The sequence below is a fragment of the Brachionichthys hirsutus genome, chromosome 3, assembly GCF_040956055.1.
Source record: "Brachionichthys hirsutus isolate HB-005 chromosome 3, CSIRO-AGI_Bhir_v1, whole genome shotgun sequence".
Taxonomy (NCBI): domain Eukaryota; kingdom Metazoa; phylum Chordata; class Actinopteri; order Lophiiformes; family Brachionichthyidae; genus Brachionichthys; species Brachionichthys hirsutus.
Window position 1 is genome coordinate 1,255,158 of NC_090899.1, and position 27,928 is coordinate 1,283,085.

The 27,928-nt window shown below is 54.2% G+C and overlaps 5 protein-coding genes across 6 annotated transcripts; 1 reads left to right on the forward strand and 4 right to left on the reverse strand.

Annotated features, from left to right (window-relative positions):
• Positions 1–877: 877 nt before the first annotated feature.
• arl4aa (ADP-ribosylation factor-like 4aa) lies at positions 878–3,512 on the reverse strand. 2 transcript variants are annotated; one of them, XM_068755860.1, is made up of 2 exons: positions 3,423–3,512; positions 878–2,238 (listed from the first exon to the last, which is right to left on the reverse strand). In XM_068755860.1, the coding sequence occupies exon 2, from the start codon at positions 2,135–2,137 to the stop codon at positions 1,535–1,537; it is 603 nt and encodes a 200-aa protein (XP_068611961.1). In that variant the 5' UTR covers positions 2,138–2,238; positions 3,423–3,512; the 3' UTR covers positions 878–1,534. The 2 variants fall into 2 exon arrangements, with proteins under 2 accessions (XP_068611961.1, XP_068611968.1); XM_068755867.1 differs by having other exon boundaries at positions 3,365–3,469.
• A 1,397-nt stretch (positions 3,513–4,909) lies between these two features.
• c3h7orf78 (chromosome 3 C7orf78 homolog) lies at positions 4,910–5,538 on the reverse strand. Its single transcript, XM_068757305.1, is given in 4 exon segments — positions 4,910–5,011; positions 5,125–5,147; positions 5,150–5,364; positions 5,366–5,538. Coding segments are annotated over 4 exon segments (513 nt in total).
• A 4,358-nt stretch (positions 5,539–9,896) lies between these two features.
• vwde (von Willebrand factor D and EGF domains) lies at positions 9,897–19,838 on the forward strand. The gene is made up of 30 exons (XM_068757314.1): positions 9,897–9,957; positions 10,314–10,504; positions 10,601–10,832; positions 10,906–10,980; positions 11,080–11,309; positions 11,455–11,544; positions 11,944–12,091; positions 12,259–12,473; positions 12,557–12,630; positions 12,757–13,030; positions 13,119–13,315; positions 13,545–14,338; positions 14,435–14,571; positions 14,797–14,964; positions 15,033–15,137; positions 15,212–15,326; positions 15,659–15,915; positions 16,569–16,794; positions 16,836–17,007; positions 17,075–17,256; positions 17,417–17,707; positions 17,773–17,868; positions 17,952–18,047; positions 18,129–18,224; positions 18,354–18,449; positions 18,924–19,019; positions 19,096–19,191; positions 19,259–19,354; positions 19,466–19,561; positions 19,651–19,838. The coding sequence occupies exons 1-30, from the start codon at positions 9,897–9,899 to the stop codon at positions 19,836–19,838; spliced, it is 5,190 nt and encodes a 1,729-aa protein (XP_068613415.1).
• A 983-nt stretch (positions 19,839–20,821) lies between these two features.
• On the reverse strand, positions 20,822–22,241 carry seraf (Schwann cell-specific EGF-like repeat autocrine factor). Its single transcript, XM_068757325.1, has 5 exons — positions 22,040–22,241; positions 21,560–21,655; positions 21,296–21,400; positions 21,064–21,159; positions 20,822–20,971 (listed from the first exon to the last, which is right to left on the reverse strand). Exons 1-5 carry the CDS (start codon positions 22,239–22,241, stop codon positions 20,859–20,861), a joined length of 612 nt encoding a protein of 203 aa, XP_068613426.1. The 3' UTR covers positions 20,822–20,858.
• A 2,499-nt stretch (positions 22,242–24,740) lies between these two features.
• tmem106ba (transmembrane protein 106Ba) lies at positions 24,741–27,928 on the reverse strand. The gene is made up of 8 exons (XM_068754908.1): positions 27,795–27,928; positions 26,741–26,951; positions 26,601–26,664; positions 26,372–26,531; positions 26,138–26,278; positions 25,950–25,999; positions 25,801–25,854; positions 24,741–25,354 (listed from the first exon to the last, which is right to left on the reverse strand). The coding sequence occupies exons 2-8, from the start codon at positions 26,937–26,939 to the stop codon at positions 25,234–25,236; spliced, it is 789 nt and encodes a 262-aa protein (XP_068611009.1). The 5' UTR covers positions 26,940–26,951; positions 27,795–27,928; the 3' UTR covers positions 24,741–25,233.

A 27,928-nucleotide genomic window follows, 5' to 3' on the forward strand; every position in this document is an offset into this window, starting at 1 on the left:
CAGCACTCTGGGTTCAGAATCCCCCCCGCCCTCCCGGTAGCCTTTGATGCCGTGACCTGGAACCTCTTTGACTCGCCCACGTTCTCACGGGGGTCGGTGTAAAGGTTCCACTTCTTTCATGATCCAGATGTTTTCTCCTTTGGTCTTGTTTTAACATCAAAAACACATCATTTGCGTTTTTTGGAGCGATGTCTCCTCGAGCGTTGGGAAGCTAAAAGCGATAGCGTAGCGTGCGTCCCGTTTGAGGCGGATTCATAAACTAGAAGGACTGAGCAGATCAGCAAGATGTGAACCTGCTGACCCGACATGGCGTGCTAACGCTTTTAGCTAGGAGGCTAACTTAACGGGGACAACAAAGCACGCCCCTGAACTCATGCGTGTTCTTTTTCAAAGGTCTTAACTAATCTGATTAGAAGATTCACGTCAGTGTGGGCATCTCAAATTCTGCTCCATTCAAAATCTCGGGCGTGTGAAACCGATGCCAAGGACACGGATTGAAACGCGACACGACCCTGAGCTGCAGCGCCGCAGCGCGACCCGTGCAGAAATTCTAGACGGCCAGTTGTCGCGCCAGGCCTCCGGGCTCGGCCGCTAATTGTTTCAAAGGAATGAGAGGGCAAATGGCGATGATGCACCGATACTCTGCCGTGGCTTCGCCGCCTCCCGCCCCGGCCTGTCGGACCGGGTTCTGGTTTACATACTGCCCAGGCCACATTTCCCGGTTCTGAACTGCAGCGTTTCATTCTGCCGCTCCGGACGCCGTTTCTACACGACGTTCGGCTCAAGACGTTTTCGTTTAACCCTTTTTTTTTAAAATAAAATAGGCAATAACATGAAAAGCAGACGTAATAAGACCCTGCTGGACCAGTTAACATGTCTAAATGTTTTATTCAGTAAAACATAATGCACCGCCCGTCTAACGGCGACTACAGTTTGCATTCTGCCCCGACATTTCTGCACGACCCTACGCGACATCCTCCATTTAAAATCTGAGAACTTCATACGAAGCGATAATCTAAAGTGCTTTCAAAAAAAAACAAAAAAACAAGTGAGCAACACTAAGTCTGCAGACAGATTCAAGATGGCGGGATAATGCGTGGAAGCGGGGGAAAGTCCAGTGTGAAACACGCTACAGCGACGGGAACCAGTGAAATCAACTCGTCGGTTTCATCGTCCGACCGCCCACCGACTGGATTAGCAACTAAAGCCTTTTCATTTTGGTTCTATCGTCTGGAACAGCCGATCCGTCATCCATTCACGAAACATACAGCAATCCTCAACTCCCGTCAGCCCCCCCCCCCACCGGACCCCAAACCCTCAACGCTTTTAATCCGCTCTTCATCCACGAACCCTCTCGTCTTCATACTATAATCCTTTACGCGTCGCTTCCTGATCAACGGCATCATCACAAGAATCCAAAACTCTCTTATTCGAACTGATAAAACTCAGCGTACGTCGAGTCTGCGTCTGCGCCGGACGCTCGGATCCACCCGGGGGGGGGGGGGGGGGGTCCTTCCCAAACAGCGAGACTCGTCTATCTCTTCTTCCTCTGCTGCCTCTGCACCTTTCTCCGCTTCAGGATCATGTCGTGCAGCTTCTCCAGGCCCTCCCTGAGTCCGTCCCCGATGATGGCGCAGGTAGGCTGCAGGTGCCACGGAGTCGCGGGGCCCAGTTCCTTCAGCGCCAGGAGTTTCTCGATTTCAGCGAGTCCCAAAGCGTGCCTCAAGTCCTGTTTGTTGGCGACCACCAGGAGGGGCACCCCCTGGTTCTCGGAGGTCTTGGCGATTTTGTGGAGCTCCGTCTTGGCCTCCTCCATGCGCTCTACATCCACAGAGTCCACCACGAATATGATGCCGTCCGTGCATCGCGTGTAGGACTTCCACAGGGGGCGGAGCTTCTCCTGGCCGCCTACGTCCCAGAAATGGAACGTCCCGCTCCCTTGGCCGCCGAGAGACAGTTTGACCTTCTCTGCGTTGAAGCCCTTGGTGGGCACCGTGTTCACGAACTCGTTGAACTGGAGTCGGTACAGGACGGTGGTCTTCCCGGCGGAGTCCAGGCCGAGGATGGCGATGTGGAACGACTGGAAGAACGGGATGCCCGAGATGAAGCTAGGTTGCTCTGACAGTCCGTTCCCCATCTTTCCTCATGAGGAGGGATCGACGATGTGGAGAAGTCGATCCAGCGATCCGGGGATAATCTTCAGAGCTGCCGGTATTCCAGGATCAATACAGCAGCAACCTGAAAGCAGACGGCTCGTTATTACAGGCTGACCGAAGCGGCAACGCAACGAGGAAACTAGCGGCCGAGATTTAGAGGAACCCCTTCAGTCCGTCCAGGTTCCCTAAACCTCGGAAGACGGCGGCGCGTTTTAACGCCGGAGCACAATCTGATGCCGGAAAATGGGAACGCCGGGCGTCAAGATGTCTGTTAAATGTTTCTATTTCTGCGATTGGTTCCTTCCCTTCGACGGTCGGCTCACGCTTGTGTCAGGTAACCAATCACGGCGCTGTGGGCGGGACCCTGAGGAGCAAATCACGGCGTTCCTACGCAGGCGGCGCCCGATGGTGCCGGTTGACGGGAACATGTCGTTGCATCCAAGGTTCGCTAACATAATCCAGCGTGAGCTCCTGGTATCAGCCAATCACGCGGGGCTGGAGCGGCGACCCGGGGTTCACAGGAAGTGGGCGTTTCGTGTTTCTCAAGAATCTCCACAGGATTATGCAACAGCGATGCGTCACCGCATTTATCGCCGTTGCTAATGTTCAGCCGCGTGCCCCGACAAGAGGAAGGGATCGCGTGGCGTCAGAGGTCGCGTCATCTCGCCCCGGCGGCAGGGATCCGACGGCGTGGAAAGCCAAAGGTCGATCCCAACATCTGCAATGTCAGCCGCGTTTAGGGTCGGTAATCCAGCGTCTGTTTAGCTACGGTCGCTTCCTGGTTTCAATCATACGCACCAACTGCTTTCTGGGAAATTGGGAATTATCAATTTGGATAATGACAAAAAAAAACAACATATGGAGCCGGAATATTAATTTCACTCAAATAAATCCAGAATTAAGGAAAATAAACAGAGGATTTGTAGAATTTTGCTTGGATTATTTTATTGATTGGCTGATTTTATTGCTGGTCCCATCCCTGCAGGGCCTCTTTTCTAGTTTAGTCTTGTTTAACATCAACTTTGGTCTAATAACGCATCCCTAACTGGATTAAAAACGCACTCCAGTGCGGATTAAATCCAACACGCATTTAATCTGGCCCTCAGATTCGACATTTACGCAGCGATGTATTCCTGATCACGAGCATTTCGCAGTCCGAAATCGGTTACCGACCATCTGCAGGGAAGGTGCAGCATCTAAACCCTTACCGAACACAGACGCGGTTCCCCCCCCACCGGCTTCCACGCTGCCCGGGATTCGACTCACCGGAGATTTCCTCCACCTTTCTCGACGGTCGAAGGCGGAAAATCCTCCCACGGGGACGGAACAGCCTCGCTCGTCTACCTTCTCCACCTCAGTGTGGCTCCGCCGCTGATGCCACCGCCGTCAGTCTGGGTCCACGCCCAAGACGACGCCACGGGCGCACGCGATTGGCCGACGCGCTTCGGTATCTGCGACCCGATTGGCTGGGCGCGGCTGTCAATCCCTGGTCTGCCCGGGAATCAGAATCACCTGTTGGCTCCGTCCGTCCGTCACGCCATCCTCCTTAAAACCAGGACTTTACTGTCGCCGAGCCGCTAACAGATCGGAACCGACGTATTTGAAGCACTTTGAGTATTTAAAAAAAAAGTATATACTATAATATGATATAGAAGCTGTCTCTATAACCCAAACTCCGCCCCGAACATGTACTTTTTACGTCCTGCTGACGTCCATAGGTATGTTACCAACAAGTTGCAGAGAGACGAGACAAAATGGAGTTCGGGAGAGCCAGAAACGTTTTTAAATGTCTCTGACAAGAATACACGCACACGAACTTTCACCGGGAGGCTTCGGCGTCATCTCCGGAACTCCTACTCACCGATTCACGGACGGCTGCGGTTTAAAAAAAGGCTCCGGTGCGGCCGCGGTTTTAAGCTAGTAGCCGCTAGCCGGCGTTAGCTACCCTGAAAGTGCAACACGGCTGCTTACCGTGGGCTCGGCTCGGCTCGGCTCGGCTCGGCTCGGCTCGGATCGGCTCGGCGGCGTGGCTCCCGTCTTCTGCCAGCGGAGGGGGCGCAGGAACGGCGCCGCCCCCGAAACACCGTCGTGTTGTCGTTTGAAGTGATTGGTCAGCCAGGAAAAGCCCCACGCTGCGTGTCTGCCCCCCCCCCCCCCGTGCGTGAAGGGTGACAGACATCCACCGGTTTCTAGAATATTGATCCTTAAGAACCAAAATGTATTTCCTCGGCCTCGATGCGGGCCCATTGATTTGTTCAAAACCCAAACTAATCCACCCCTGATCTGAATAATTACGTTGGATTATTGATCACCTTGAGGGTGTGGTGCAAACGTGAAGCTAATGTGGGCGCAGGGAATATTCAGTATTTTACGGATACCGTCCATGAACTCGACGAAGTCCGTTTGAAAGCGGATCCGTACGTTGGACTCGGGTTCGTGTTTGCTTTCGACAGTTTGACCTTTGACACTTTTACAAATGCATAGATTTGCTATCAGGCAGCAGAATGTTTATCCGTCACTGATGTGGTTTAATGGCAGCCTTTTCATTTTATATATATAGTCTGACTTCTGCACACACACACACACACACACACACACACACACACACACACGGCACGTCGAACACGCGTGTGGCTCCTTCAGCTGTGGTTTGAACGGGCCTCGCATGTTTGTGATTCCTGGAACGCCGGGCGAGCAGCTGCATTCTGGGATATTTAAATGCATTTAAAGGGGGGGGGGGGGGGTCTGGGCTTTTATTTGATCAACTTACAGATGTCCAAGTGCTTCAATTTCAAATTCATGTTGCCAGGATCTTTGTCCTGTGTGGTGATGATGTCTGGAAGGTCCTCATCCAGCTGAAGCCATAAGACAACAGTTCAATGTCCATTTCCTTTTGTTTACTGCCCCCTTGTGGCCCGAGAAGTATCCTGCATGACCCCACAATGATTGTGTGTTTGCAGAGACGTACCGGTCTGAAGTCGTGTGCTTCCCGGAGGGGAACTTCCTCGTCCTGACAAACCTCAGCTCGGACGCCGGGGCGTCAGGAGGCCTGAAGGAGGTGATGAAGGTCAGGTTGTCTTCCTCCATCTGGTGTAAAAGCTTCGGCAGACATATTCCAGCCCTTTTTGTTTCCCTCCGCTGAGGTACAGCGACGTGTTTCTCTCGTTCTTTCCTGGGAAGAGCTGCAGGAGATTTGTAGAGTTTAAGAGAAATCTGGCGGCCCGGCGCTCCACACGCCGCCTTCCCTTCTCGCCACGGGGGGGGGGGGGGGGGGGTTGAACCATTTGCTTCTCGCAGCGGAGAGATGCTGAGTCGCAGAGAACTTGGTCTTATCCTCGAAGCAGACCGAGGAGATGGGAAGCGGCAAACTGTACGGCGCCATTGTGAAGATGGGAGGTCGGATCTTTGCTTCACCTTCTCCCTGGTGATGCTCGACGACTTTAAATCCACATCGCAGAAGAGTAGAAGTAGTAGTAGAAGACAGGAACACGAGGACTGAATGCTTGGTAACGACAGCCATTGGTCTTCTTCACATAAAGAATGATGTTAAGTGGGCCGAGCTCACAAACGGGAACTTAGCAACGGCTTACGGCACAAACAAAAGTCGGCCGTCGCCTCAGACGCATCAGATCACGAGCACGTAAAGTCTAAGACGTAAACGGCTCAGGGTTTAAAAAGAGAGAGAGAACACTTACGACGGCTTTAATAAATGCAATAAAAGACTTTAATCTAATGAAAGCAGCAAACAGTAAATCCCGAAGAACAAAACTCACGATGATTTATCCCAGATCGCGTTTGCACTCTAAAGTTTGTCGATGTTTCTTTAGAAGCAAAATGAAAGAAACACCATAAAAAAAGACACATAAACGGGATTTTATAAAGACGGCAGTAAACTAGAAGATGAAGTAGAGAAAGAGAAAATTACAGTTCGGTCACAGCCAAGAAGAAGACGGGAAGAAACGTTCAATTGATGAAAGACGGTGGAGAACAGTCAATAAAGCCTCGATTTAAACGGCAGAATCTCAAGTTAATTTGTTCCACCTTGTTTACTTGCCTTTTAAAGGTGTTATTTCTTTTTGTGTATGTATGTGTGTGTGTGTGTGGGGGGGGGGGGGGGGTAATTGCATTACAACTGGTTCAGAGTGAAGTTTCACTCTGCTGGTGTTGATTGTCGAAGCGGAGCGGCGCCGTTCACACCCAGAGTTCACACTCAAATTCCACACGGTGTGGAAATGCAAAGTAAATCTCACCTGTAATTTCGGCTCAGGTAATAAAGAAGCAGCAAAAAGCCGCTGCTTTCAAAATAAAAGCACTGAGGGCGCACAGGCCAGGTGGAGAGGGAGGAGCTCAGTGTGTGATCAAAGAGATGTTGAATCACTTTGATGTTGTATGGATGGTAAATGTCCATTCAACATCAAAGTGATTCAACATCTCTTTGATTCTTTCATCTTAACAGGCCATCTTTTCCTATATAACTACGCGTTTGAGTGTGTAATACTCAAACGCGTAATAATGCAACGGCAATTATCACAAAGAATGCACGGAGTCAAATATCCCAGCACGCTGGACCAAATCCTGAACAAACCAGCCCAGGTTGGACAGCAACGAATTATGATGAGGTCTCCAATGCCCGTCAAGGAGACCCCGCCCATTACAAGACTTCAGAAGAGGGTGCCACTAACAAATACCACACCAATCCGCAGGGAAAAGGTGTTGCCCCTCATGATCACTAAGGATAGGACCAGCATGCGTAAGCAAGAGCAAAGCCTTCCACCCACCAAAGAACGATCTGCTCAACAGGGTGTTGTGTACCAAGCCAAATGTGTGCAACCTGCCCGCCTCCCGCCTATTGAGATGCCCAAGAAATACAGAGTGACAATGGGTCCAATAGACAAGCCGTCCCCAGCGAACTACCTAAAAAAGCATTCGAAGGAGTTCAAGCTGCCTGAGATCGTGCCGAGAGATTCTCGTGCCACTGCTGCGAGGAAACCGCCCGTTCCCAAGTGCACGGACGTCGCTCCTCCGGTAATGCGCAAAGACACGAACTTTGTCAAGGCAGCCAGGGAACGGGTGTTTGTCGTAGTAAAGAAGGCACCTGTCGATGTGAAATACGTCGACAAAAAGGATTACGGTTCCGTCCCTGAGTACCTGACAAAGCGCAAGGAGGAGCGGAATAGGGAGGAGAAGGAAAGGAAGGAGAAGCAGCAGAAGGAGGCGAATAGCACATACCTGACGGAGGAGAAAAAGAAATACATTCTCAAACAACTGGGGGCAGAGTGGAGGCGACTGCACGCCGAGTACCAGGACGAGATCTGCTTCAGAGAGAACGCGCCAAAACGAGACATCAGAGACAAACTGGATGCTGCCATGAAAGACCTGGAGAGAGACATCAGAGTGTTGGAGACAGGCAAAAAGCTGTACATACCCCGCGTGTTAGCCAAAACCCGCAATGTCCACAAATATCTCGGAGGTCCAGCTCCGTGAGCATTCGGGGGGGGGGCAAGGGTCTTGCCGGTTGACCGCTTGATCACCACCTGGTGGTGAGTCAACTCCGATGGCAGGGGGGGGAAGATGCTGGACAGACTTGGCAGGCCCAAACGTATTGTTGAGGGTCTGTTGGGAATGTCTGGCAGAATCTCCTGTCAGACATTGACTCCCACCTCTTCGACCATGTGTGGGAGTTCGGTGAGGCCATGGAAAAACGACTTTGGACGGCTTCGAAGAGGTTCTGGACCACCATCCGGCGTCTCTGGAGGGCGGGGGGAAGCAGTGCACGGTCTATGCTGTGTATGGTGGGGATGGTGCGCTGCTGACCTCGACTCGAGACGTTGTAGATCGGTGAAGGGACTACTTCGAAGATCTCCTCAATCCCACCAACATGTCGATGCTGCAACATCACATGGAAATTGGTGGCAGTGCCTTCGGATTGGAAGACCCAGGGTGGTGGTCCCTCTTTATAAGAAGGGGGGACGGAGGGTGTGCTCCAACTATAAAGCGATCACACTCCTCAGCCGCCCCGGTAAGGTCTATTCGGAGGATACTGGAGAGGGGGAGGGTCAGCCGGATGTCGAATCTGGGATTCGGGGGATGCGATGTGGTTTTCGTCCTAGTCGTGGAACTGCGGACCAGCTGGGCAGGGTCCTTGAGGGTGCATGGGAGTTTGCCGGTTTGGTGACCCAGGATTGGCTCTGCTTTTTTTTGTGCAGATGACGTGATCCTGTTGGCTTCATCAGACCGTGCCGCCCCAGCTCTCACTGGATCGGTTCGCAGCCGCGTGTGAAGCGGCCGGGATGAGAATCGGCACCTCTAAATCTGAGGCCATGGTTCTCAGCCGGGAAAGGGTGGAACAGATCCTGCCCCAAGGGGGGGGGGGGGAGTTCAAGTGCCCAAATATGTTTTAATTATACAAATGTTTTAATAAAATTAGAAAATGCAACTGTTTGGCTCAGATCTTTATTTAACTAATGTTTTTTTTTACCACGATGCAGAAATGCTTCGAGTTGATCATCCGGGTGGGAGAGCCTGTCAAAGTGCACGTTATCGCCGGTACGGCGGTCGAGCAGCCTCAGGCGTTAGCACGAAGAGCCCGGATAAATGCAGAGGGCGTGATTATTGGGTTAGATCAATGAAGGTTGATTTGCTGTGGTGACAAAGCCAGAAGAAGAAGAAGAAGAAGAAGAAGAACGCAAACACCACAGATAATGTGTGAAGTTGTGATGCCAGAATGACGCCAGCAGAGGGCAGCACCGCGGAGGAGGAGAACACATGCGGGAAGAACCTGATGATTATTCCAGGTTGATGGTCCAGGAGATTTACGAGGGAGGGATTATAATCCCACCTCCGCCTGGGAGACGTCTCAACGAGAGGCGCCTCCGTGATGAGGAGGGCGGGGTCCGTCCAGCTGTCAGCTTCCCATTGGTTGGATTATTCACCTGCAGAAATAGTCGTTCAAACATCCGTCGTAGGATTTAAACGGTTCTAAAATCAGCGTCTTTGAGTTTAAACCATGAAACCGATGTTCTATTTTACCTGCAGTGAAGTCTTTTATTTAGCGGGACTCTTCGTCCCTGAACGAACCATCCTCTTCATCAGTCCGGATATTCGAATGTACCGATCGGCTCCAGCTCCTCGGCTCCTGCCAGTGAAACGTGAGAACGGAACCGGGCCGCTGGAAAAGACGTGAATGAGACGCGTGGTTGGTCCAAAGCGCCCCCCCCCCCCCCCCCCCCCCCAAAAAAAAAGTTCTCATTGTTTGAACATTCTTCTTATTTGGATTTTAAACAGTTCATTTCTGTTCACCGGTTTCAGATCTGGTTATTTCTCCTCCTGGTGACGTCATGTGAACCTTTTGTTCAGGTCGCTGCATGCGTGCTGACATCACGTGATCAATAAAATCAATACAAAGAAAATAAATTGAAGAACGGAATGAGTGTCAAATAAAAAAGAGATGAAGTAAACTGTTCTTTAAATTTGTTTGTTTGTTTTTTTAAAAGCCCAAACAGCTGATAATCGATGCGGAATATCCGGATCGATCGATCATGTCACGATCATCAATCGCAGCCCGGTGGCGTGGGGGTGGGGGCCACAAGGCGGTGTGGGCGCTCCGTGTCCACCGACACGCACGCGCGTGACGGGTCTCCTCCTGCTCGCGTCCGGGTCCGGTCACCGCAGACGCCGCCCGCGCGCGCTCCGTGGAACCGACTGGACTTCGGGTTCGACGTCGCGCGCGCTGCGGGGACAATGGGACTCGAGCCAGTTTGGACGCTTCTTGTGGTTTTCAACGCGGCGCACGCGCACACAGGTAAGATCACCTCAAGTCACGCGCGCGCGCCGTTTGTTTTTGACAGGTTTACCGGACAGGCATGTATTTAACTATCCTGCAGCGATGGTTATGACGTCACAACCACACGCGGCTCCATACTTCCTGCTGTAATTAAAATATACAATGACCGATTGGTGGAGGAGAATCTAGAGAAGTGGAGGTCTGCTCTAGGAAAGAGAGGGCTGAAACAGGGTCCATCTGTAAATGAGAATGTCCCGGGGGGACGGACGCTCGTGTCTCATGTAGCTGTCCGTCCCGGTGTTCTGGCTCGCCAGGTAAACAGCTGATGTTTACCTGCGGGGGTTCTGATGTTTTGCTTTCGGGTTCTCTTGCAGCCCTCCCTGCAGAATGTTCTCTGGACGGCCACTCCGTCCTCCAGAGCCCCTACCGTAGCCCCGCCTTCAGCTCCAGCTGGCTGCAGGGGTCGTCCCCGCAGGACTTGATCTGCGACCGCGCCCTCGCCCCGGGCTGGTACCGGTTCCAGATGTTCGACAAGCCGGCCAGCATGCCCACGGAGTGTGTGGAGGTAAACATGGCGCTTCTGTCGGACGTCCCACAGGAGGTGGAGTGGACACGAGAAGGAAGGACATTAACCCTTAACGTTACATGTCCATCCGTCCAGGTGAACCACTGCGGGACCCAGGCCCCCGTGTGGCTCGCCCTGGGCGAGGGCGAGTCCCTCCCGCGCCCTCTGGAGGTCAGGCAGTTAACGGCGTGCGCCGCCTGGCAGTCCTTCGCCAGCGGCAGCAGAGACTGCTGCATGTTCCGCATCCCGGTCAGCGTTCGCAACTGCGGCGGCTTCTACGTTTACCTGCTGCAGCCGACGCAGGGATGCATGGGCTACTGCGCGCAGGGTAGGCCCGACACTCGAAGCGTGGTCAACACGAGGTCGTCAGCGCCTTCACGACGCCCGTGTCTGTCTCACAGAGATGCCTGACGCTCCGCCCACGCCGTCGCCGACCTGCGGCCCCGACGAGGCGAACGCCGCCGGAACGTGTCGAGGTGAGGACGCCGCTTCTGTGTTTTCCTCGTGACATCACGGCGTCTCGATGGGACGGCCAACCGCTCTGTTCTTTCCTCACCCCGCCGTCCCGCCGTTAGAGAAGCAGCCCCCCACCCCGACCGTTCCGGCGATCGTCCCCGAGGCGACGGGAAACGGCGTCCACCTGAGGTGCAGCTTCGCCAGCAGCTCCAGCAGCTCCTTGGGCTACGTGGTTTCCTGGTCCCGTCTCTCCAGCGGGGGCCGGAAGGAGGAGCTGAAGCAGGAGACCACCGTCCAGACCTCGGCCTTCATCGAGCTGGATGGCTTCAACCTCCGCCTGGGAGACAAGGTGATGATGTCATCGTCCCCCCCCCCCCCCCCCCCCCCCCCGAGTCCCGGCTCTTTAGCAACAGAACATATCTTTGTTGTTCTTTGCTGATTGTCTTGCTTTGTCATTCGGCGACGGCGCCTGGGCCTTTCTCCGCCTCGCTCAGATTTACTGCTCCAGCTCCAGCTTCTTCCTGGACTCCCCCGATGTCGTCGGCGCGTCAGCCGAAAGCCCGGAGTTCTTTGTGGGGATTAAAGTACGTCGCCATGACGTCGCGTTTTATTTACCGTCTCTGTACTCGTATAAGTTTATGTGTATAGTTTCATGAAGCAATAGTTGGAAGGCAATTAGCTCAGGTTAGCTTTAAAAAAAAAAAAAAACTCTCAATGTAGTCAAAGCACAGCGACTGTTTATAAGTGTTTATAAGAGTTTGTAAGTGTTTATAAGCATTTATAACTGTTTATAAGCACTTATAAGCGTGTATAAGTGTTTATAAGCGTTTATAACTGTTTATAAACACTTATAAATTGTTTATAAGCGTTTATAACTGTTTATAAACACTTATAAATTGTTTATAAGCGTTTATAACTGTTTATAAACGCTTATAAACACTTACAAATGCTTATAAGCATTTATAACTGTTTGCTCTGGGCAGATCAGACCGGAGGTGAGCAGCGTACCTGAAGATGGGCGGATGTACGAGCTGCTGTTTGAGAGCACGATTCCCGTCCCGTGTCCGGATGAATCGTCCTCCTCTACGGAACGTTGCTCTCTGTCTCTGCAGCTCAGCACGAGCAGCACAGGTGAGCGCTATCGACAGCGTTATAGCGTTAGCGTTAGCTCCTCCTTTAGCTGCTGCTGCCATTGACTTGTGTTTTTAAAGGTGTTCTCCTAAACAGGACTGGATCTATAGAACCTGTATTGAAATGTCTTGTTCTTTTTCCGTTGTCGTCGCACAAACGAATCTCAGATGAGGGTTTTCTGGGGGCCGATCTGTCCCTGTCCTCCTGTGTGGTGGATCTGGACCGGGGCCCCTGCAGGGACGGGGTTTGTAGCCGAGCTCTGATCCACTTCGGCGCCGTCACCGACTTCGTTAAAGACGGGAACAGAACAACGAAGATCTCTGTTAAATCCATTCAGACTCTGGATTTCCTGTGGAACGGATACTCGCCGGAGCCCGTCGAGGTAAACGGATGCTTCTACCTTACATCCTATTATTCTGATTTCTATTATTCTATTCTCTTCTCTTGTTTCTGTTTGCCTTTCAGGTAACGGTGGCGGACGTCCCTTCAGCTTACTGCTACGTCTTTACCGATCCTCACATCCTCACGTTTGATGGAAGGTACTTCATTAAAGTTAAATCAGGAAACACAGACTCTATAATTAATGACCCGAATGTGAAAATAAAACAATCGTAATGTGGTCGGGGCTGGGAAGCAAACGTCTGTTTTATTTCATGTGTTTCCAGGCGGTATGAGAACTTCCAGGTCGGAACCTTTGTTCTCTACAAGAGCCGGTTCTGGCCGTTGGAGGTCCAGGTCCGCCAGCGGGAGTGCGGCAGCGCGCCGCACGCCGCCTCCTGCGTGTGCGGCTTCGTGGCGAGAGACGGCGGCGACGTCGTCGCTTTCGACATGTGCGGCGGAGACGTGGGAGAAACCAAGCCTCGCCTGTCGGTGAAGAGCAGAGACCTGAGCCAGAGCGGCGTCCGCATCACCGAGTCCTACCAAGGACGCAAAGTCACCGTGAGTGGCGTCAGGAAGCGAGGAAGGGGAGGAGCTCGCTGGCCCTGCCGGCTAACGTAGCACAAGCTAACCGTTCCTCTCGTCACAGATTAGCTTCTCGTCCGGAGCGTTCGTCCGTGCAGATGTGTCCGACTGGGGCATGAGTCTGACCCTGAGGGCTCCCGGGTCAGACCGGGGCCAAACCGAGGGCCTGTGCGGGACCTACGACGGACTCCCAGCCAACGACCTCCACTCAGCAGGGGGCGCCACTCTGGAGAAGCTGCGGTCTTTTCTGTCCGAATGGAGGTCAGCGCTAAACAGATCTGTCAGAGGACGTTCAAGCGTTTCACCGTTGCTACGGAGCTAGCTGGAAGCTAATCCCAGGCTCTAATAAAATACGGAATGGATCAGGAGGTCTGGAACCCGGGTCGCAGCATGCTAGCTGCCCATCTGCTTGTTAGCCGTTTCGGATCGCCACGTTCCGCCTTCTGTCAACTGTCCCTCCTCGTCTTCACCGTCTTCTCTCCTTCCTCAGACTGCCTCCAGGCGGCAGCATGTTTGACACCGTCCCTCCCCGCCGGGGTACAGTGAACCCCCGGATGTACTGCACCTGTCAGGCAGGACCTCGCCTCGCGCCCCCCAGAGCCCGATCGCCACCCGCCACCTCCTCGGACTCCTCCTGCTCCCATCACGCCGGCGTGCGTCTCTCCGGTGTCCTCCCCGCCCTGGACGTCACCGCCGAGTACATCGACTCGGTGGAGCTACCGACTGAGGGCCACGCGAGGCGAAGCGCCCGGCGTGGAGGCCGTGACGCTCCTCGCCGCGGCCGAAGCAGGAGGCGGAACCACCGCTATATTCCCAACTCTCCTCGCCAGAGCCTCAGCCAGGCTGACCTCGAGGGATCCTCTTACTTTTTTCCCGAGGACCACGAAGCAGCCGTCCGGCCGGATTCTCCCCCCACGTGGCCCACGCCGTCCGGCCTGACGCCGCGGCGGGCCGGGACTCTGTGCCGGCGGGCGGTGGCTAACTCCAGCATAGCGTCCGGCTGCCGCCGCCTTCTGGAGGAGGCGACCGTCAGCCACGCGACGGCCATGTGTGTGAGCGACCTGCGGCTGAAAGACGAGCCGTCCTGGCTGAAGGCCACGCTGCCGCTGCTGGAGAACGAGTGCGAGCGGAGGCTGGTGGAGGAGAGGAGGCGCGCGGAGGAGTACCCGGACGTCCTGGACGTCCTCAGGTGTCCCGCTCTGTGCCACTGGAACGGCCGGTGCTCGGAGCGGGGCTGCGTCTGCTTCCCGGGGTTCGGCTCTTACGACTGCAGCGTGCTGTCCGGTAACGTCCCGAACGAAAAGCGTCTCGAACGAGAAGACGTCTTACCGTCTGGTCTCACGGTCCGCGCTTTGTCTCCGTCTCGTTGATGGCGTGCAGACCGGACCCCGGAGATCGCCGAGCTGCAGGAGGAGGGTCTCTGCGATGTCCAGCAGGGAGGCTGCGGCGCCGTCCACGTCCACGGCCGCGGCTTCGAGGACTCCTTCGAGCTCAAGTGTGAGTTCGTGAGAGAAAAGGTACTTTTTGAGTTTCTTCCTTTCCGTAGTGATGAAACGACAAACGTTTTAAATAAACCCGACGAGCTTAGTAACAAAGAAGATTCGTTATTCATGTGAAACTACGATGCTCAAGGGAAAACCAGTTTGTTTGGACTCTCATCTGATTGGTCGATGCTAACCCTGGCCCTGCGATTGGTCGGGAGATTTGTTGCTTCATTTTCGTCCTCTGTGTCTCTCGTCTAGTTCTTGGATGGCGAGTGGGTTCTGGACAAGCCCCAGTTTGTCTTGGCGGTCTTTCTGAATGCGACGGCTCTGGAGTGCCGGCTCCCTCTAGAGGCCAGGCGGGTTCCTGCAGACCTGGACGTGGAACCGGCCACTAACCGCCCCCCGCTGGGCCGGTGGCAGATGAAAGTTAGTCTCATCCCGTAAACGTGGTTGAAGGTGTGATGGTCAGTATTTATTCTGACCTCGTAACCTAGGTAACCAATGACGGCTACAGCTACAGCAACGCCAAGATACTGACTGTGTATGACGGAGCCTGTCAGATCTGCAGCCTCGACACCGAAGTCCTCTGTGCTCTGAGGGTAAGACATCGAGCCCCCCCCCCCCCCCGGGGGACCGACCACCGAACGGTCTGCTTGTTGTCTCCGCTTCCCAGGAGAAGACCTGCAGCATTGGGGGCCAGTGTTACAGCGAGGGGGGGTCCCATCCCAGCAGCCCCTGCCTCGCGTGTCTCCCGGACTCGTCCAAACATTCGTGGTCCGTGGTGGAGAGTACGTAAAGCACTTCTGATCCGGTTCGCCTCGCGGCCCCGTCATAGTCAAACCACAAGTCTGGCTCTCGCGATCTGGTTGCTATGGAGACACAGACTCATCAGACCGTGCAAGCGCCGGGCCGAACGTCCATCAGCAAACATAAACAACGAGATAAAGCGACGATAGAAACAGGAAATGAAGCAGCCAACACTGATAAGACGTTTTATTGCTAATTCCAAAACAAATAAAAGACGGTTCTCTCAGCTCGTTTGTGATTGGTTGCCTGTAGTCCAGCTCGACAGATGTAAACACTTCTCCCCCCCCCCCCCCCCCCCACCCTTGCGCCTCAGAGAACGAGCCCCCGGTTCTCCAGTCGATGCCGTCCCACCTCCGCTCCTTCCAGGCGGAGCGTTTCATCTACCAGCTGCGAGCGCGGGACCCCGAGGGCCACGCGGTGCTCTTCGCCCTGGAGGCGGGCCCCGACGGCGCCTCCCTGACTCCGGACGGCCTGCTGACGTGGAAGGCGACGGCCGACGCGGCGGGCACGCACACGCTGCGGTTTACCGCGAGGGACGAGTGCGATGCCGAGACCAGAGCCTCCATTCAGGTGCGATCCTTAAAACGAGGGTTTTGAGTCCACGTTTATCAGCAGAAATAAATATTACATCAATAATTAGGTTGTTTTTGGATTCTGGGTCCCGAAAGGAGGCAAACGCTTCGCTTCAGTCGATAATTATTTGCTGGTTCATCCACTAGAGGGCGACGGTGACTCCGTTTTGGGCCTTCTCTTGTCTCCTCTCGCCTCCTCTCGTCTCCTCCTCTTGCCTCCTCTTGCCTCCTCTCGCCTCCTCTCGTCTCCTCTCGTCTCCTCTCGTCTCCTCTCGTCCCCTCTCGTTTACTCTCGTCTCCTCTCGTCCCCTCTCGCCTCCTCTCGTCTCCTCTCATCTCCTCTCGCCTCCTCTCGTCTCCTCTCGTCTCCTCTCGCCTCCTCTCTTCTCCTCTCGTCTCCTCTCTTCTCCTCTCGTCCCCTCTTGTCTACTCTCGCCTCCTCTCGTCTCCTCTCATCTCCTCTCGCCTCCTCTCGTCTCCTCTCGCCTCCTCTCACCTCCTCTCGTCTCGTCTCCTCTCGTCTCGCCTCCTCTCCTCTCGCCTCCTCTCGTCTCCTCTCGTCTCCTCTCCCCTCCTCTCGCCTCCTCTCGCCTCCTCTTATCTCCTCTCGTCTCCTCTCGCCTCCTCACGCCTCCTCTCGCCTCCTCCTAGGTGTCTGTCGGCTCCTGCGAGTGCCTGAACGGAGCGTCCTGCGTCGCCGACCCGACGTCCCCCCCCGGCAGCGGGGGCTACCTGTGCGCGTGCCCGGACGGGTTCGCGGGTGGCAGGTGCGAGGCGAACATCGACGACTGCAGACCGAACCCCTGCAGATTGGGCCGCTGCATCGACGGCATCGACGCCTTCTCCTGCGTCTGCCCCCCGGGGATGACGGGTAGGGGTCGACCTGCGGGGGGGGGGGGGCGTCTCACATACAGCGAGGCCATCCCGGGGCGTTTCGTGTGCTTCCAGGTCCGACATGCAGAGAGGATGTCGACGAGTGCGTCTCCCGGCCGTGCTTCCCCGGGGTCGGCTGCAGCAACACGCCGGGCTCCTTCGTCTGCGGCGTCTGTCCTCGAGGATTCAGGGGAGACGGGAAAGGCTGCGCCTGTAAGTCCTCGTCCTCTAATGTCTCATTTGTATTCTTTATTTCTGCTTTCGATTTCCCTTAAAACAAAAAGCTTTTTTGTGAAAGACGCCATGAGCCCGAGCGGAGTCCCGCCCTCGGGCCCGGCGCCCTGCTCCGGGCGCCGGTGCCACCCGGGAGTCCAGTGTTTTGAGAGCGTCCACGTCTCGGCTGGCTTTGTCTGCGGACCCTGTCCCCCCGGTCTCCATGGAGACGGACAAACGTGCGCGGCAACAGGTCAGAAGACAATGGTTTATCTTTTGTTATTTTGCGTGTTTTTGTCCGGCGTGGTAAAAAGGACCGCCATCTTTATTTAGAACACGTTCGTGTTTAAACGTCGACAAACCGAGCTTGTCCCTCGGTTTGTTATTACATCATGACTTCCAGCGTCTTACAGGTCAGGGGTCGCTCGCCCGCGGAGCAGACGGTCACGACATCAGCAAGGCGCTGAGTCCCACCTCCTCTTCCTCGCCCAGACGACCCCGGGGCAGGACGGCGAAACCGAAAACCACCGTCTCCGGGAAGTCCACGGCGGCGCCGCGGGACCAGATCTCAGCCGGGGCGTTTGATCCAGGCTGCGCCGACTCGCCGTGCTTCCCCGGCGTCCCCTGTGAGCCCACCGTCCCCGGCTCCTTCAGGTGTGGACGCTGCCCCGATGGCTACCATGGAGACGGCGTCTCGTGTCGAGGTACTCGGGCCGCTGAGTAAAGTCCCTGTGGTTCCGCCGTGGGCGAAGTCAACCTGTGATTCCAGCCGTGTGCAGGCGTCCGTGTGGGAGGAACGCGGCGTGCACGCTGCCCAACACCTGCACCTGCGAGGAAGGCTACACCGGACACAGCTGTCACATCGGTGAGGGGAGGGGAGGGGGGGGCAACCCGACCGAATCAATCCATGCGCCGCTCTGAACGCCGGCCGTGTTTCTCCTCCGCCAGCCGTGTGTCGACCCGACTGCAGGAACCAGGGGCGGTGCGTTGAACCGGGTGTGTGTGGCTGTCCCGCGGGCTACGGCGGGCCCACCTGTGAGGAAGGTAACCCGAGCTCACGCCGACGCCTGTCTGGACGCGCCGACGCGGAACACCGACGAGCTTCTCCGTGTCGTCCTCCTGCAGCGCGCTGCGAGCCGCCGTGTCGGAACGGGGGCTCCTGCCTGACCAGGGACCGGTGCACCTGTCGCTACGGCTACGTCGGGCCCAGATGTGAAATCAGTGAGACGAGACCCGGAGCGCAGTTTATTTAACGACGCTAACGTTCCAGCGTTACGGCGAGGCGTGTGCGTGTGTGCGTGTGCGTGTGTGTGTGTGTGCGCGTGTGTGACGGTTCTGTGCATGTGTCAGTGGTGTGTAACAGGCACTGCGAACACGGCGGCGAATGCCTTTCTCCCGATGTCTGCCGATGCAAGCCGGGCTGGTACGGACCGACGTGCAACTCGGGTGAGCGGCCGGCAAACAACATCCCGTCGATTCAAACGACAGCCGAAACACGAAAGCGTGACTCCCCGGTGTCTCCCGGTGTCTCCCGGTGACTCCCTGGTGACTCCCTGGTGTCTCCCGGTGTCTCCCGGTGACTCCCTGGTGTCTCCCGGTGTCTCCCGGTGTTTCCCGTGTCTCCCGGTGACTCCCGGTGACTCCCTGGTGTCTCCCGGTGTCTCCCGGTGGCTCCCGGTGTCTCCCGGTGTCGCCCGGTGTCTCCCGGTGACTCCCGGTGTTTCCCGTGTCTCCCGGTGACTCCCGGTGACTCCCTGGTGTCTCCCGGTGTCTCCCGGTGTCTCCCGGTGTCTCCCGGTGACTCCCGGTGTCTCCCGGTGTCTCCCGGTGTTTCCCGTGTCTCCCGGTGACTCCCTGGTGTCTCCCGGTGTCTCCCGGTGACTCCCGGTGACTCCCGGTGTCTCCCGGTGTCGCCCGCAGCCGTCTGCAGCCCCGTCTGCCTGAATGGAGGACGCTGCACGAAGCCCGACGTCTGCGCTTGTCCCGGCGGCTTCTACGGCGCTCGGTGCCAAATCGGTGAGACGACGCAGCCCCCCCCCCCCGGCGGCGACGCCCGTTTCACTCCGCCGTTCACTGTCGTTGTGCTCCTCAGCGGTCTGCAGCCCTCCTTGTAAGAACGGAGGCCAGTGCAGGAGGAACAACGTTTGCTCCTGCCCCGAAGGCCACACAGGAAGGAGGTGTCAAAGGAGTGAGTGAAGTCGCCCACGGCGCCCCCCCCCGGGGTTTCCACGGGTCTAATGAAAGACGTGTTCCAGGTGTGTGCGAGCCCGTGTGCATGAACAGAGGCAAGTGCGTGGGACCCGATTCCTGCTCCTGTGCGTCGGGGTGGCGAGGGAGGCGGTGTAATATCCGTGAGTAGCGACGTGCGTTACCCGAAACGCACGTAGCCGGTGCCTGAGAGGCAGCATTCAGGGTAAAACGAGTCGCGGCTGTTCACGCCTCCACCTCCGCTTCCTCCGCAGCCGTCTGTCTGCAGAAGTGTAAAAACGGCGGCGAGTGCTTGGGGCCGAACACCTGCCACTGTCCCGCCGGCTGGGAGGGCCTCCAGTGCCAAACAGGTGCGTTCAATCACAGGAACACGCCAAGGTCCGGTCAGGTGTCGGGTGTCGACCGCACTAACAGTCGCCCCATCCCGTCCCGTCCCCAGCGGTCTGTCGCCAGCGGTGCGTGAACGGCGGGAGGTGCGTCCTCCCGGAATACTGCCACTGCCGGAAAGGCTTCACGGGTCTCACCTGCGCAGTAAAGGCCAGTATCGGAAGTCACACCTGTGTTGCCTCGTGTTTAAAGCAGGGGGGCGGGGCCAAAGAATCCTTTAGTCTGATTGTCAATTGCTAAAGCTACATTTATGATTGTTGAAACCGATTATCAGGGGAATGAGCTGCTTGGCGGAGGTTTGTGCTCCGAGTTCGAGTTGAACATTTAAATTGACTACTTTTATTGCTAATATCTTTAAACGCCTACCTTAAATCATCTTGTTGCTCCAACGTAGCATGAATTGGGTTATGAGCTGTGTCTTTTGACCGTATGAAAAGTTATCCGTGCGACCCGCTGGTTTCAAGGTCGTCGCCCGGGGCGACAGTGACGGGACGGAAAAGACGTGCAAAATCTAACTTTCATGAATTTATTTGCAGGCCTCACAAGCATGATGGGAAAAGAGGGCGGGACTACAAAGGCACATCGCAAGAGAGTACCATAAAGTGTGTGTGTGTGTGCGTGTTGAATACGTGGCTCGGTCCCCGCGTCTCACTACCTCAGGGCGCCGGCTGAGCTCGGATGGCGTCGCTTTACGTCCAATAAGAAGTTAGGACTCATTCGGGGGCTGGGGGTCGAACCCGCGCCTCGATGTTTGCTTCTGATCGACGCTTCATTAGTCGCGTCTTATTTTGAGTTACCTGATTTAGGCTCCAGACATTCATACGTATCAAACATGTTTAGATACGACAAGAACATGCTTATTTTGTCTTTATTTCTTTCATCAGTCCATGATTGAACCCTGGAATAATACACACTTATGTAAGTGTGTATATACAGTATATATATATATATGTAAATCTTCTAACAGCAGTTTTCACTGTGGTACTAGTTACATGTGATAAAATAAAGGAAACGTACCATTTTCTGTCCTGTTGATGTGTTCAAAGAGTGTAAATAATACACGCGTCTCACTCTCATTCATTTAATGGCGCTAAATACGCTACAAAGTGAGTTCAACCAGACAAATGAAATTCAAAGTTGTTTTTTTAATATGTTGTAGAAACAACTCAAATAGCGTAAAAACAAAACCGAGCGTTTCAGCATCGTCCGCAAGACGTCCCGCTTGGGCCTCGTTGACCTTTGACCCCGACGGGGGTCACACTAGTGGGACTTGACCCTCTCCTCACAGCGAGGGCCGGAGAACGGCGAGCGACAGCGGCATTTGTTGGGAGAAATGCACTTCCCTCCGTTCAAACAGGGCCGACTGCACACAGCTACAGAAAAAACACACAATTACAACGGAATTATTCATAAAATAAACTTTGCACGGCTTCTGACGGTTTATTACCAACGGGTCTGGGCTCACCTGTATGACAGGCTCCGCCCAGCCACCCCTCCGGGCAGCTGCAGATTCCCGGCGCCACGCAGATCCCCCCATTCCTACAGCCTTGGGGACAGATGGCTGCGTGGACAACAAACCACGGACACACGATCAGCTTACAGGGAGCGGATCGGGAGTTTAGGCGACGGACGAATATCTGAACATCCTGAACATCCCGGGGTGTTAATGGGGCGATCGGACGTGGTCGTCAACGCACCCTCCTGGCATTCGGAGCCGGTCCAGCTCGAGGGGCAGATGCACTTGGCCACCCCGTTGACGGCGACGCATCCGCCTCCGTTCCAGCATCCCCCGTCACACGCCACTGCCGAAAGACAGACGCGGTCGCGTCGGTTAGCGGCGATAGCTGTAGCAGACCCGCTCCAGCTGCTTCGACGGGTACTTAATCCTAAATGACATCAACTTACAAAAAAATAGATGTATGATGGACCACAAGCACAGATTTAATTCACTGCAAGCTCACCTTGGTGACAATATCTTCCTCCGAATCCAGCAGGACATCTGCACTTCCCCGGGCGAAGACACACTCCTCCATTCTTACATTTGGGGTGACAGTTGGCTGCGAGAACAAACACGGATGTGCATTTAAAACATCACCGCAGTTCTTTATGTGCACCGTTAAAGGTTATTATGACGAGCAGCGTTCTCCTCTCATGTTATAAAATGAGCATTTTATGTCTTAAAACTCAGAGACGTGGCTATTCTTTGATGATTTTGATTTAGTTGTCACATTTCTCAATGTAACAGATAAATAATACATGAGATGCTCTTTAGAAGTCAAACATGTCTGTTTAATATTTTAATTTTAAGCACTAATACTTTTACTTCTACAGGAGGATGTGAACATTAGATTTCACCATATATTATAAAAACGTTTTTTTTTAAAATAAGCCTAATTATATTTATTTGCATTTAAAAGGATAATGGAAGCGGTCCACGTCACCGTGCTGGCAGCTCTCTCCTTCGTAGCCGCTCCCGCAGAGGCAGGTGTTGTTGCGGATGCAGATTCCGGCGTGTTCGCACGGAGGCTCGCACGCCGCGTTCGGGTCAAAGACGAACCCGACCGCGACACCCCGCGGCGGGTCCGAACCGGCGGCGCAGAGGGCCAGCAGGGAGGCCAAAAACACAGCTGAGCCGAGCCGCATGATGCGCGCAGTCAGTGGCGGAGAGGCTCGAACAGACACCGCGGACCGAGGCGGAGAGAGTGGGAAGCTGCGCCCAGGTTAGAGCTGTGGTGGGGGGGGAGTGTCCGGGTGGGGGGAGGCTGTGGGTCGGTAACTTTCAAAGTGGTCTCAAACACCGGAGCTCTAAGGGGGAGATAAATTCAACATGGTTCACTTTTGTTTTATTAAATACGTTTTCACGAATCACATCGCCAACGTTAGCCCCCAAGCTAGCTACGTTAGCAGTTCACAGTTTACTTATATGCAGCTAGCTACGTTAGCAGTTCACAGTTTACTTATGTGCAGCTAGCTACGTTAGCAAGTTACTTGTATGTAGCTAGCTACGTTAGCAGTTTACTTATATGTAGCTAGCTACGTTAGCAGTTCGCTGTTTACTTATATGCAGCTAGCTAGCTAGTTCGGCTAAGTGATGCTAGCTAATTTAACTAGCATCGATGATGACCTTTGACATTCTGCTGTTTTTTTAAAATAATTAATTGTTTGAGTCATTTTGGTTGCGCTCATTTTTATTACACTCTGAGTGCTTTTCGAGTTGCTTATTATTTGTTATTGTTTAATTTGCGTTTTTTGGTTGACATGAAAGGAAAATGCATTTGATTGAAAATTATTTTACACTTGATCGTTATAATCAGGCTTGATTTTGGCTTATAAAGATAAAAGTGGTGAAAAATATTGATGTATAACATTTTATGGCAGTTTTTTTTATTGAAAAAGCGAACAACTAAATGTATTTACTTTCAAAAAATTAATTGACATCCTAGACATTAAAAAAACAACTCCGTATATTACTATTCATATTTAATAAAAAATCACATTCGTTCTTTAATATTGTTAACAATATAGTATATAATATATATTAATGGAAGTTTTAGAAGGCCTGTCGGCTAACGAGGGTTCATTAGCAGGATCTTCTTCTTTTACCACACCAAATCCAAATGACGCCTCTCGAAAGTTCGGTCGGTCCAAATGCATCAAACTGAAACCACAAGATAAGAGGAAGGCGGTCGGACCAGTGGACGGAACAAAAAGCTTTGCTGAAGCCATATTTCAAGAAAGCCAGGCGAGTGCTTGGAGAACACGCGTGGAAAAGCCATTTCCTGTTACCTGGCGAGAGGAAGTGTGGGGGGGGAGGGAAGGCCTGCTGTGATGGCAATAACACGACCAGATCCAGGGCGGCTAACAGGAAAGCAGCTTTCCATATGAGCCCAGCTGCTCCCGCTGACAGATGTAACTTAATCTTTTTTCCATTTTAAAACCCAAGAGCCTCCAAACCATATTTGTCTCAATTCTACCGAAGCGTTCCCACGACTTTGAAGTCCATGAGCAAGGCATTAAATCAGCTCCGCTGTTACAAGTCACTTTGGATCAGAAGGTTAGATCCTGACTTCCACAAATCATCTTGTGGGCCTCCCTGAACTGAATCAGGAAGCAGTCGGCAGAAACACAAAGGCCTCAGACACTTAGCGATTCCCGTTTTCCAGACCGCTTGGCCTCCGGAGTTCCCCGGACTTTCCAACCGTCGTCTGGAGCCAAACGGTTTCGTGACTGCTGATAATATGACGGTATATCATACTTCAAGCCGCTTATTGTTAGCAGAGGATTAGTATTTATGTCCATGGAGGGCAGGGAAACGGCGGCGAATGGAATCACTGACCTGGATCTCTAGAGAGGAAGCGCAGAAATGAGAGCAACAGATGCCGACAGTCTGCGACGCACCGGAGCTAAGAAAACCCGACGCGATGCGACCGCAGCAGAACGGCGAAGAGCTAAGGGGTAAAACGCGGCTTCAAAGGTTCATCGAGAGGCGAGCTGGTCAGACGTCGCTCGCCCTGCAGTGAAGCTGCGAGTCTCTGAACGATTGAACTCTGAATCGGTGATTGATCGTGCGATCGGGGCTGCGTCTTTAGTGCGGCGGCGGCCGAATCGGCTTCACGTGGAGATTGTCGTGGTTTGATTTTACCGCTCAAGAACATGCGATTGTTGAACAGGAGTCAAACGACGTGTGGAGCAGTCAGAGGCGTTTAAGAGACTCGCTAGCGCCCCCTGGTGGGAAGAAGGAATATCACACACTAGGGGGGAAAGAAAACCAAGAGAAGTTCACTCATGATTTTATTTCAGTCCATGCATGAAAAACACAAAAACCAAAAACCACTGCAGTACAGAGAAGGATTCACAACAGACATCAAGAACGGGTCAGACCGGCGTTTATTTTAACTGTTCCGCGACAGATGTCCCCCCCCCCCCCGCCAAGTTATTCTTGATATAAGATGCAATGAAGCAAGCAAAAAGTACCGATAGTTTATAGTAACATTTTATAGCTCACATTTAAGTTATTTAGTAACTCGTACGCAAAAGTCTTCACATAAGTCATAACATTTAATTCTGAGGTGAGTGACACACAAACAAAATACTTTTTTACTACATTTACTTCTGCTGAAAAGTAAAACCTCTGAGCCCCCCCCCCCCCCCCCCCAAAAAAAAAACTGGATGACAAATATAATCTACACTGTACAACACAATACCAAGAAGGATAAGTGAGGAAATGAAATAAAAAGGGCGAGCAGGAAGGAAAGGTCAGTCGTTTGATTCTGTTGAAACTTATTTTCATCCAAAGTGACGAGGAATATTCCGGGAGGTAAAAGTTTGAGGCGTTCGTTTTGCGCTCAAACAACATTCTCAGGTTATTAAAGTGCATCATTTGTGAACCTGCTGCTTCCAGAAAACATCATTAATGCAAATATTAAATCTGTTTATTCCGTCGTCACCAGGAGGACAAACTAATTCTCCAGGAGAATCCTGCCAGCAACCTGCCTGATCCAGATCCAACATGAGTTCTAAACCTGTGACCCGCAAGAGGAAGACAGCGGTTGAGGGGTTAAACGGATGATCCAGGTCCAGCCCACGTATCTCTGAGAACCTGGACCCCAGCGGGACGCCGTTCCGTCTGTCCTGGTCACTGGTAGACCCCCACGTGGCCATGCAGGGCGGTGGTGTTCCCCCCGCAGTCCACGTACTGGTACATCTCCTGGGAGACCTGCTCCGTGTGTCCGAAGTACGACGTGGTCACCGTCACCCTGCACGGCGAAAGTAATCAACCATTCCAGGTCAGGCTTGATTTATTTATCCACCTTTTGTTTCGCGCGTGTTGCCGGAGCCGATCCCAGCTTTTCTACACCCCGGAGGCGTCGCCAGGGTCTTCGGAACGGAACTCCGCATTGAAGCGAGGACCGCCTGTGTGCTAGCTAACGTTAGCCTCGGGGGTTAGTGTGTCATTTAGTAGTCGTTTCAAATCCTAAATATCAAACGCGCCTGATAAGAAAAGGGGGCGGAGCCTTGGCGAGCGTGTTTACCCCTGCAGCGGTTAGCGCACCGAGCTATCAGCCAGGTATTTCCTGATATTGTTGGGAGGGGTGGATGGGAGTTGAACTTTGAACTTCCTGTTCTCTCTCCGGCGTAACTATTTGACTCGGGAGGTGCGGCTCTGCATCGACCCCTGATACGAAGCGGACGCTGTACTTACTGCATCATGACCACCATGTTGTGAACTTTGATGGTCGGCAGGGTGCAGTAGTCGCTGTAAGAAAAGCAGATCCGTGACTCGCTTGCGATCCAGGCGTAACCGGGAGCAACCGGGAGCACCGTTTTACGACTTCTGAAGCGGAGACTCACTACATGTAGTTCATCTCCTCGGCGATGGTGGTCGGCACCGTGTAGTCGATCTGCAGCCGCCGCAAGCACAGGAAGGAGAGGAAGTCAGCGCAACCAAAGCTTTGAGTCCGAGTTCAACCGTCTGGGTTCCCCCGGGCTCCGCGGCGAGCCCGGGGGCGTAAACACGGCGGCGCGCCGGCCCGCCGTACCTGCCGTACGTCCAGCGGTACGATCACCGAGCTGTTGTTGAGCTTGGCCTTGCCGATCACCGTCTTGGAGAACTGGACCTGGGCCGTGATGTTGGTCACCGAGATGGCGTAGTAGTTGTTGTTGGTGATCTTCAGAGTGCTCTGGACGGGAGAAGACGAAGGAGCGAGGGTCAGGGACGACTCTCGGCGAGCTCCGGGGGGGGGGGCGAGGCAAACCCGCGCCCGCCGCCTTACCGTGATGTTGAGATAGACGATCTGCTTGTCCACGTCGTAGGAGACGTAGGCGCTCCTCACGCCGACGTAGGACACGTCGATGGAGCGAGGGAAGAGGAAGAAGACGGCCAGGCCGCACAGCAGCAGACAGAGCGCCACAGAGATGGTCACGTAGAGCTTCCTGCAGGAGGGAGGAACAGGAAATGAGACGCGAGCGGGCGCCGTTTCGGCCGACGCGGGTCAGACTCACGTCCTGCTCGGCCGGAGCCGCTGGTCGCTGTAAGGGATCAGAGCCACCAGCTGATTCTCCTGACCTGTCGGGTGAGACGGGGCCGTTAGCGAGACTCCCTTTAGCCGCCCGCGCGTGGTCGCTCCGAGAGCGAGCGCTACCTCGCGGGATCCTGCCGGTGCCCTGGCAGGTGGGGCAGGTGACGCTGTCCCGTCCCGTGAACTCCACGTACGGGAACTGGGACACGTCGCCGTTCTTCCCGTCCTCCTCCGTCTGGCCGTCCCGGTACTCGCCGTCGGCCGTCAGCGCGTCCCGACTCTCGTCTTTGTGCTTGGGCGGGCGCGACTGCGTCTTGCCCATCGCTGCTGGCGTCTGCACACGGCGGGGAAGATAAGGTGCAGCGAGGCGCGGCGAGGTGCAGCGAGGTGCAGCGAGGCGCGGCGATTCGAGGCGACACGAACACGCAGCCGCTCAAATGTGAAATCAAACATGGCCGGATTCCAGCAAATATTTCCCAGGAGGACGAACAAAAGACGTTCGGGTGGCGTCGTTAGTAACGATTAAACGTATTCAGAAATATGTTCGGACTTACTGAGGAAATTATTTAAATCAATAAATGCTGGTTTATTTAAAGTTGGTTAGAATTTAACACGCACACAAAAAAAAAGTCTGGCATTGAAAATGTGTAACTGGTACTCAGAAGTATACAGTAGTAGAATATAGAAATACTTTACTCTTACTCGATGAGAGAGTGAACACTATTATTGATCAACCATCCTCGTTTATTCTGCAACCCCACTACTTTAAAGTAATCGAGTAAATGTACCGCGTTACTTACTCGAGGCCTCTGCTGTTAACGAGGACTCGCCGGTAAAAACTCGCCGGGGTCGAATCGGTCGTTGACAGACGCGGCATTGTGTCCCGGACAGAGGCCACCGTTGTCACGCACCTGCCCCCCCCCCCCCCCCCCGTGACGGTGAGGCGCTCCCGTTAACCCCGCGGCCTGTCGCTCACAGACCGTCACGATGTCCGCCAGCTCGGCCCCGGCCGCCATTCTGGTAACGTCCGAGGACACCGCGTACCGGCCGGCGCTGCCGCTACCGCGCGTTTCTCACGGGCCGCAGTGACGTCTTCTCTTCGCAGCTGCGTATTTAACGCGAGCCGCTTTGCGGCGTTTCGAGCGTTCACGCAATTATTTCGGCCCCGCTTACTCACCCCGGAGACGTCACCGGGTCCGTTCCGGTTCGTCGTGCGTCGCGTGGAAGCTGTCGGCTGACGTCTCACCCGGTGCGGCAGGTTACGCGGACTCGGTGTCCATTAAGGGGAGCCCGTCGCTGTTTGTTGTGGCT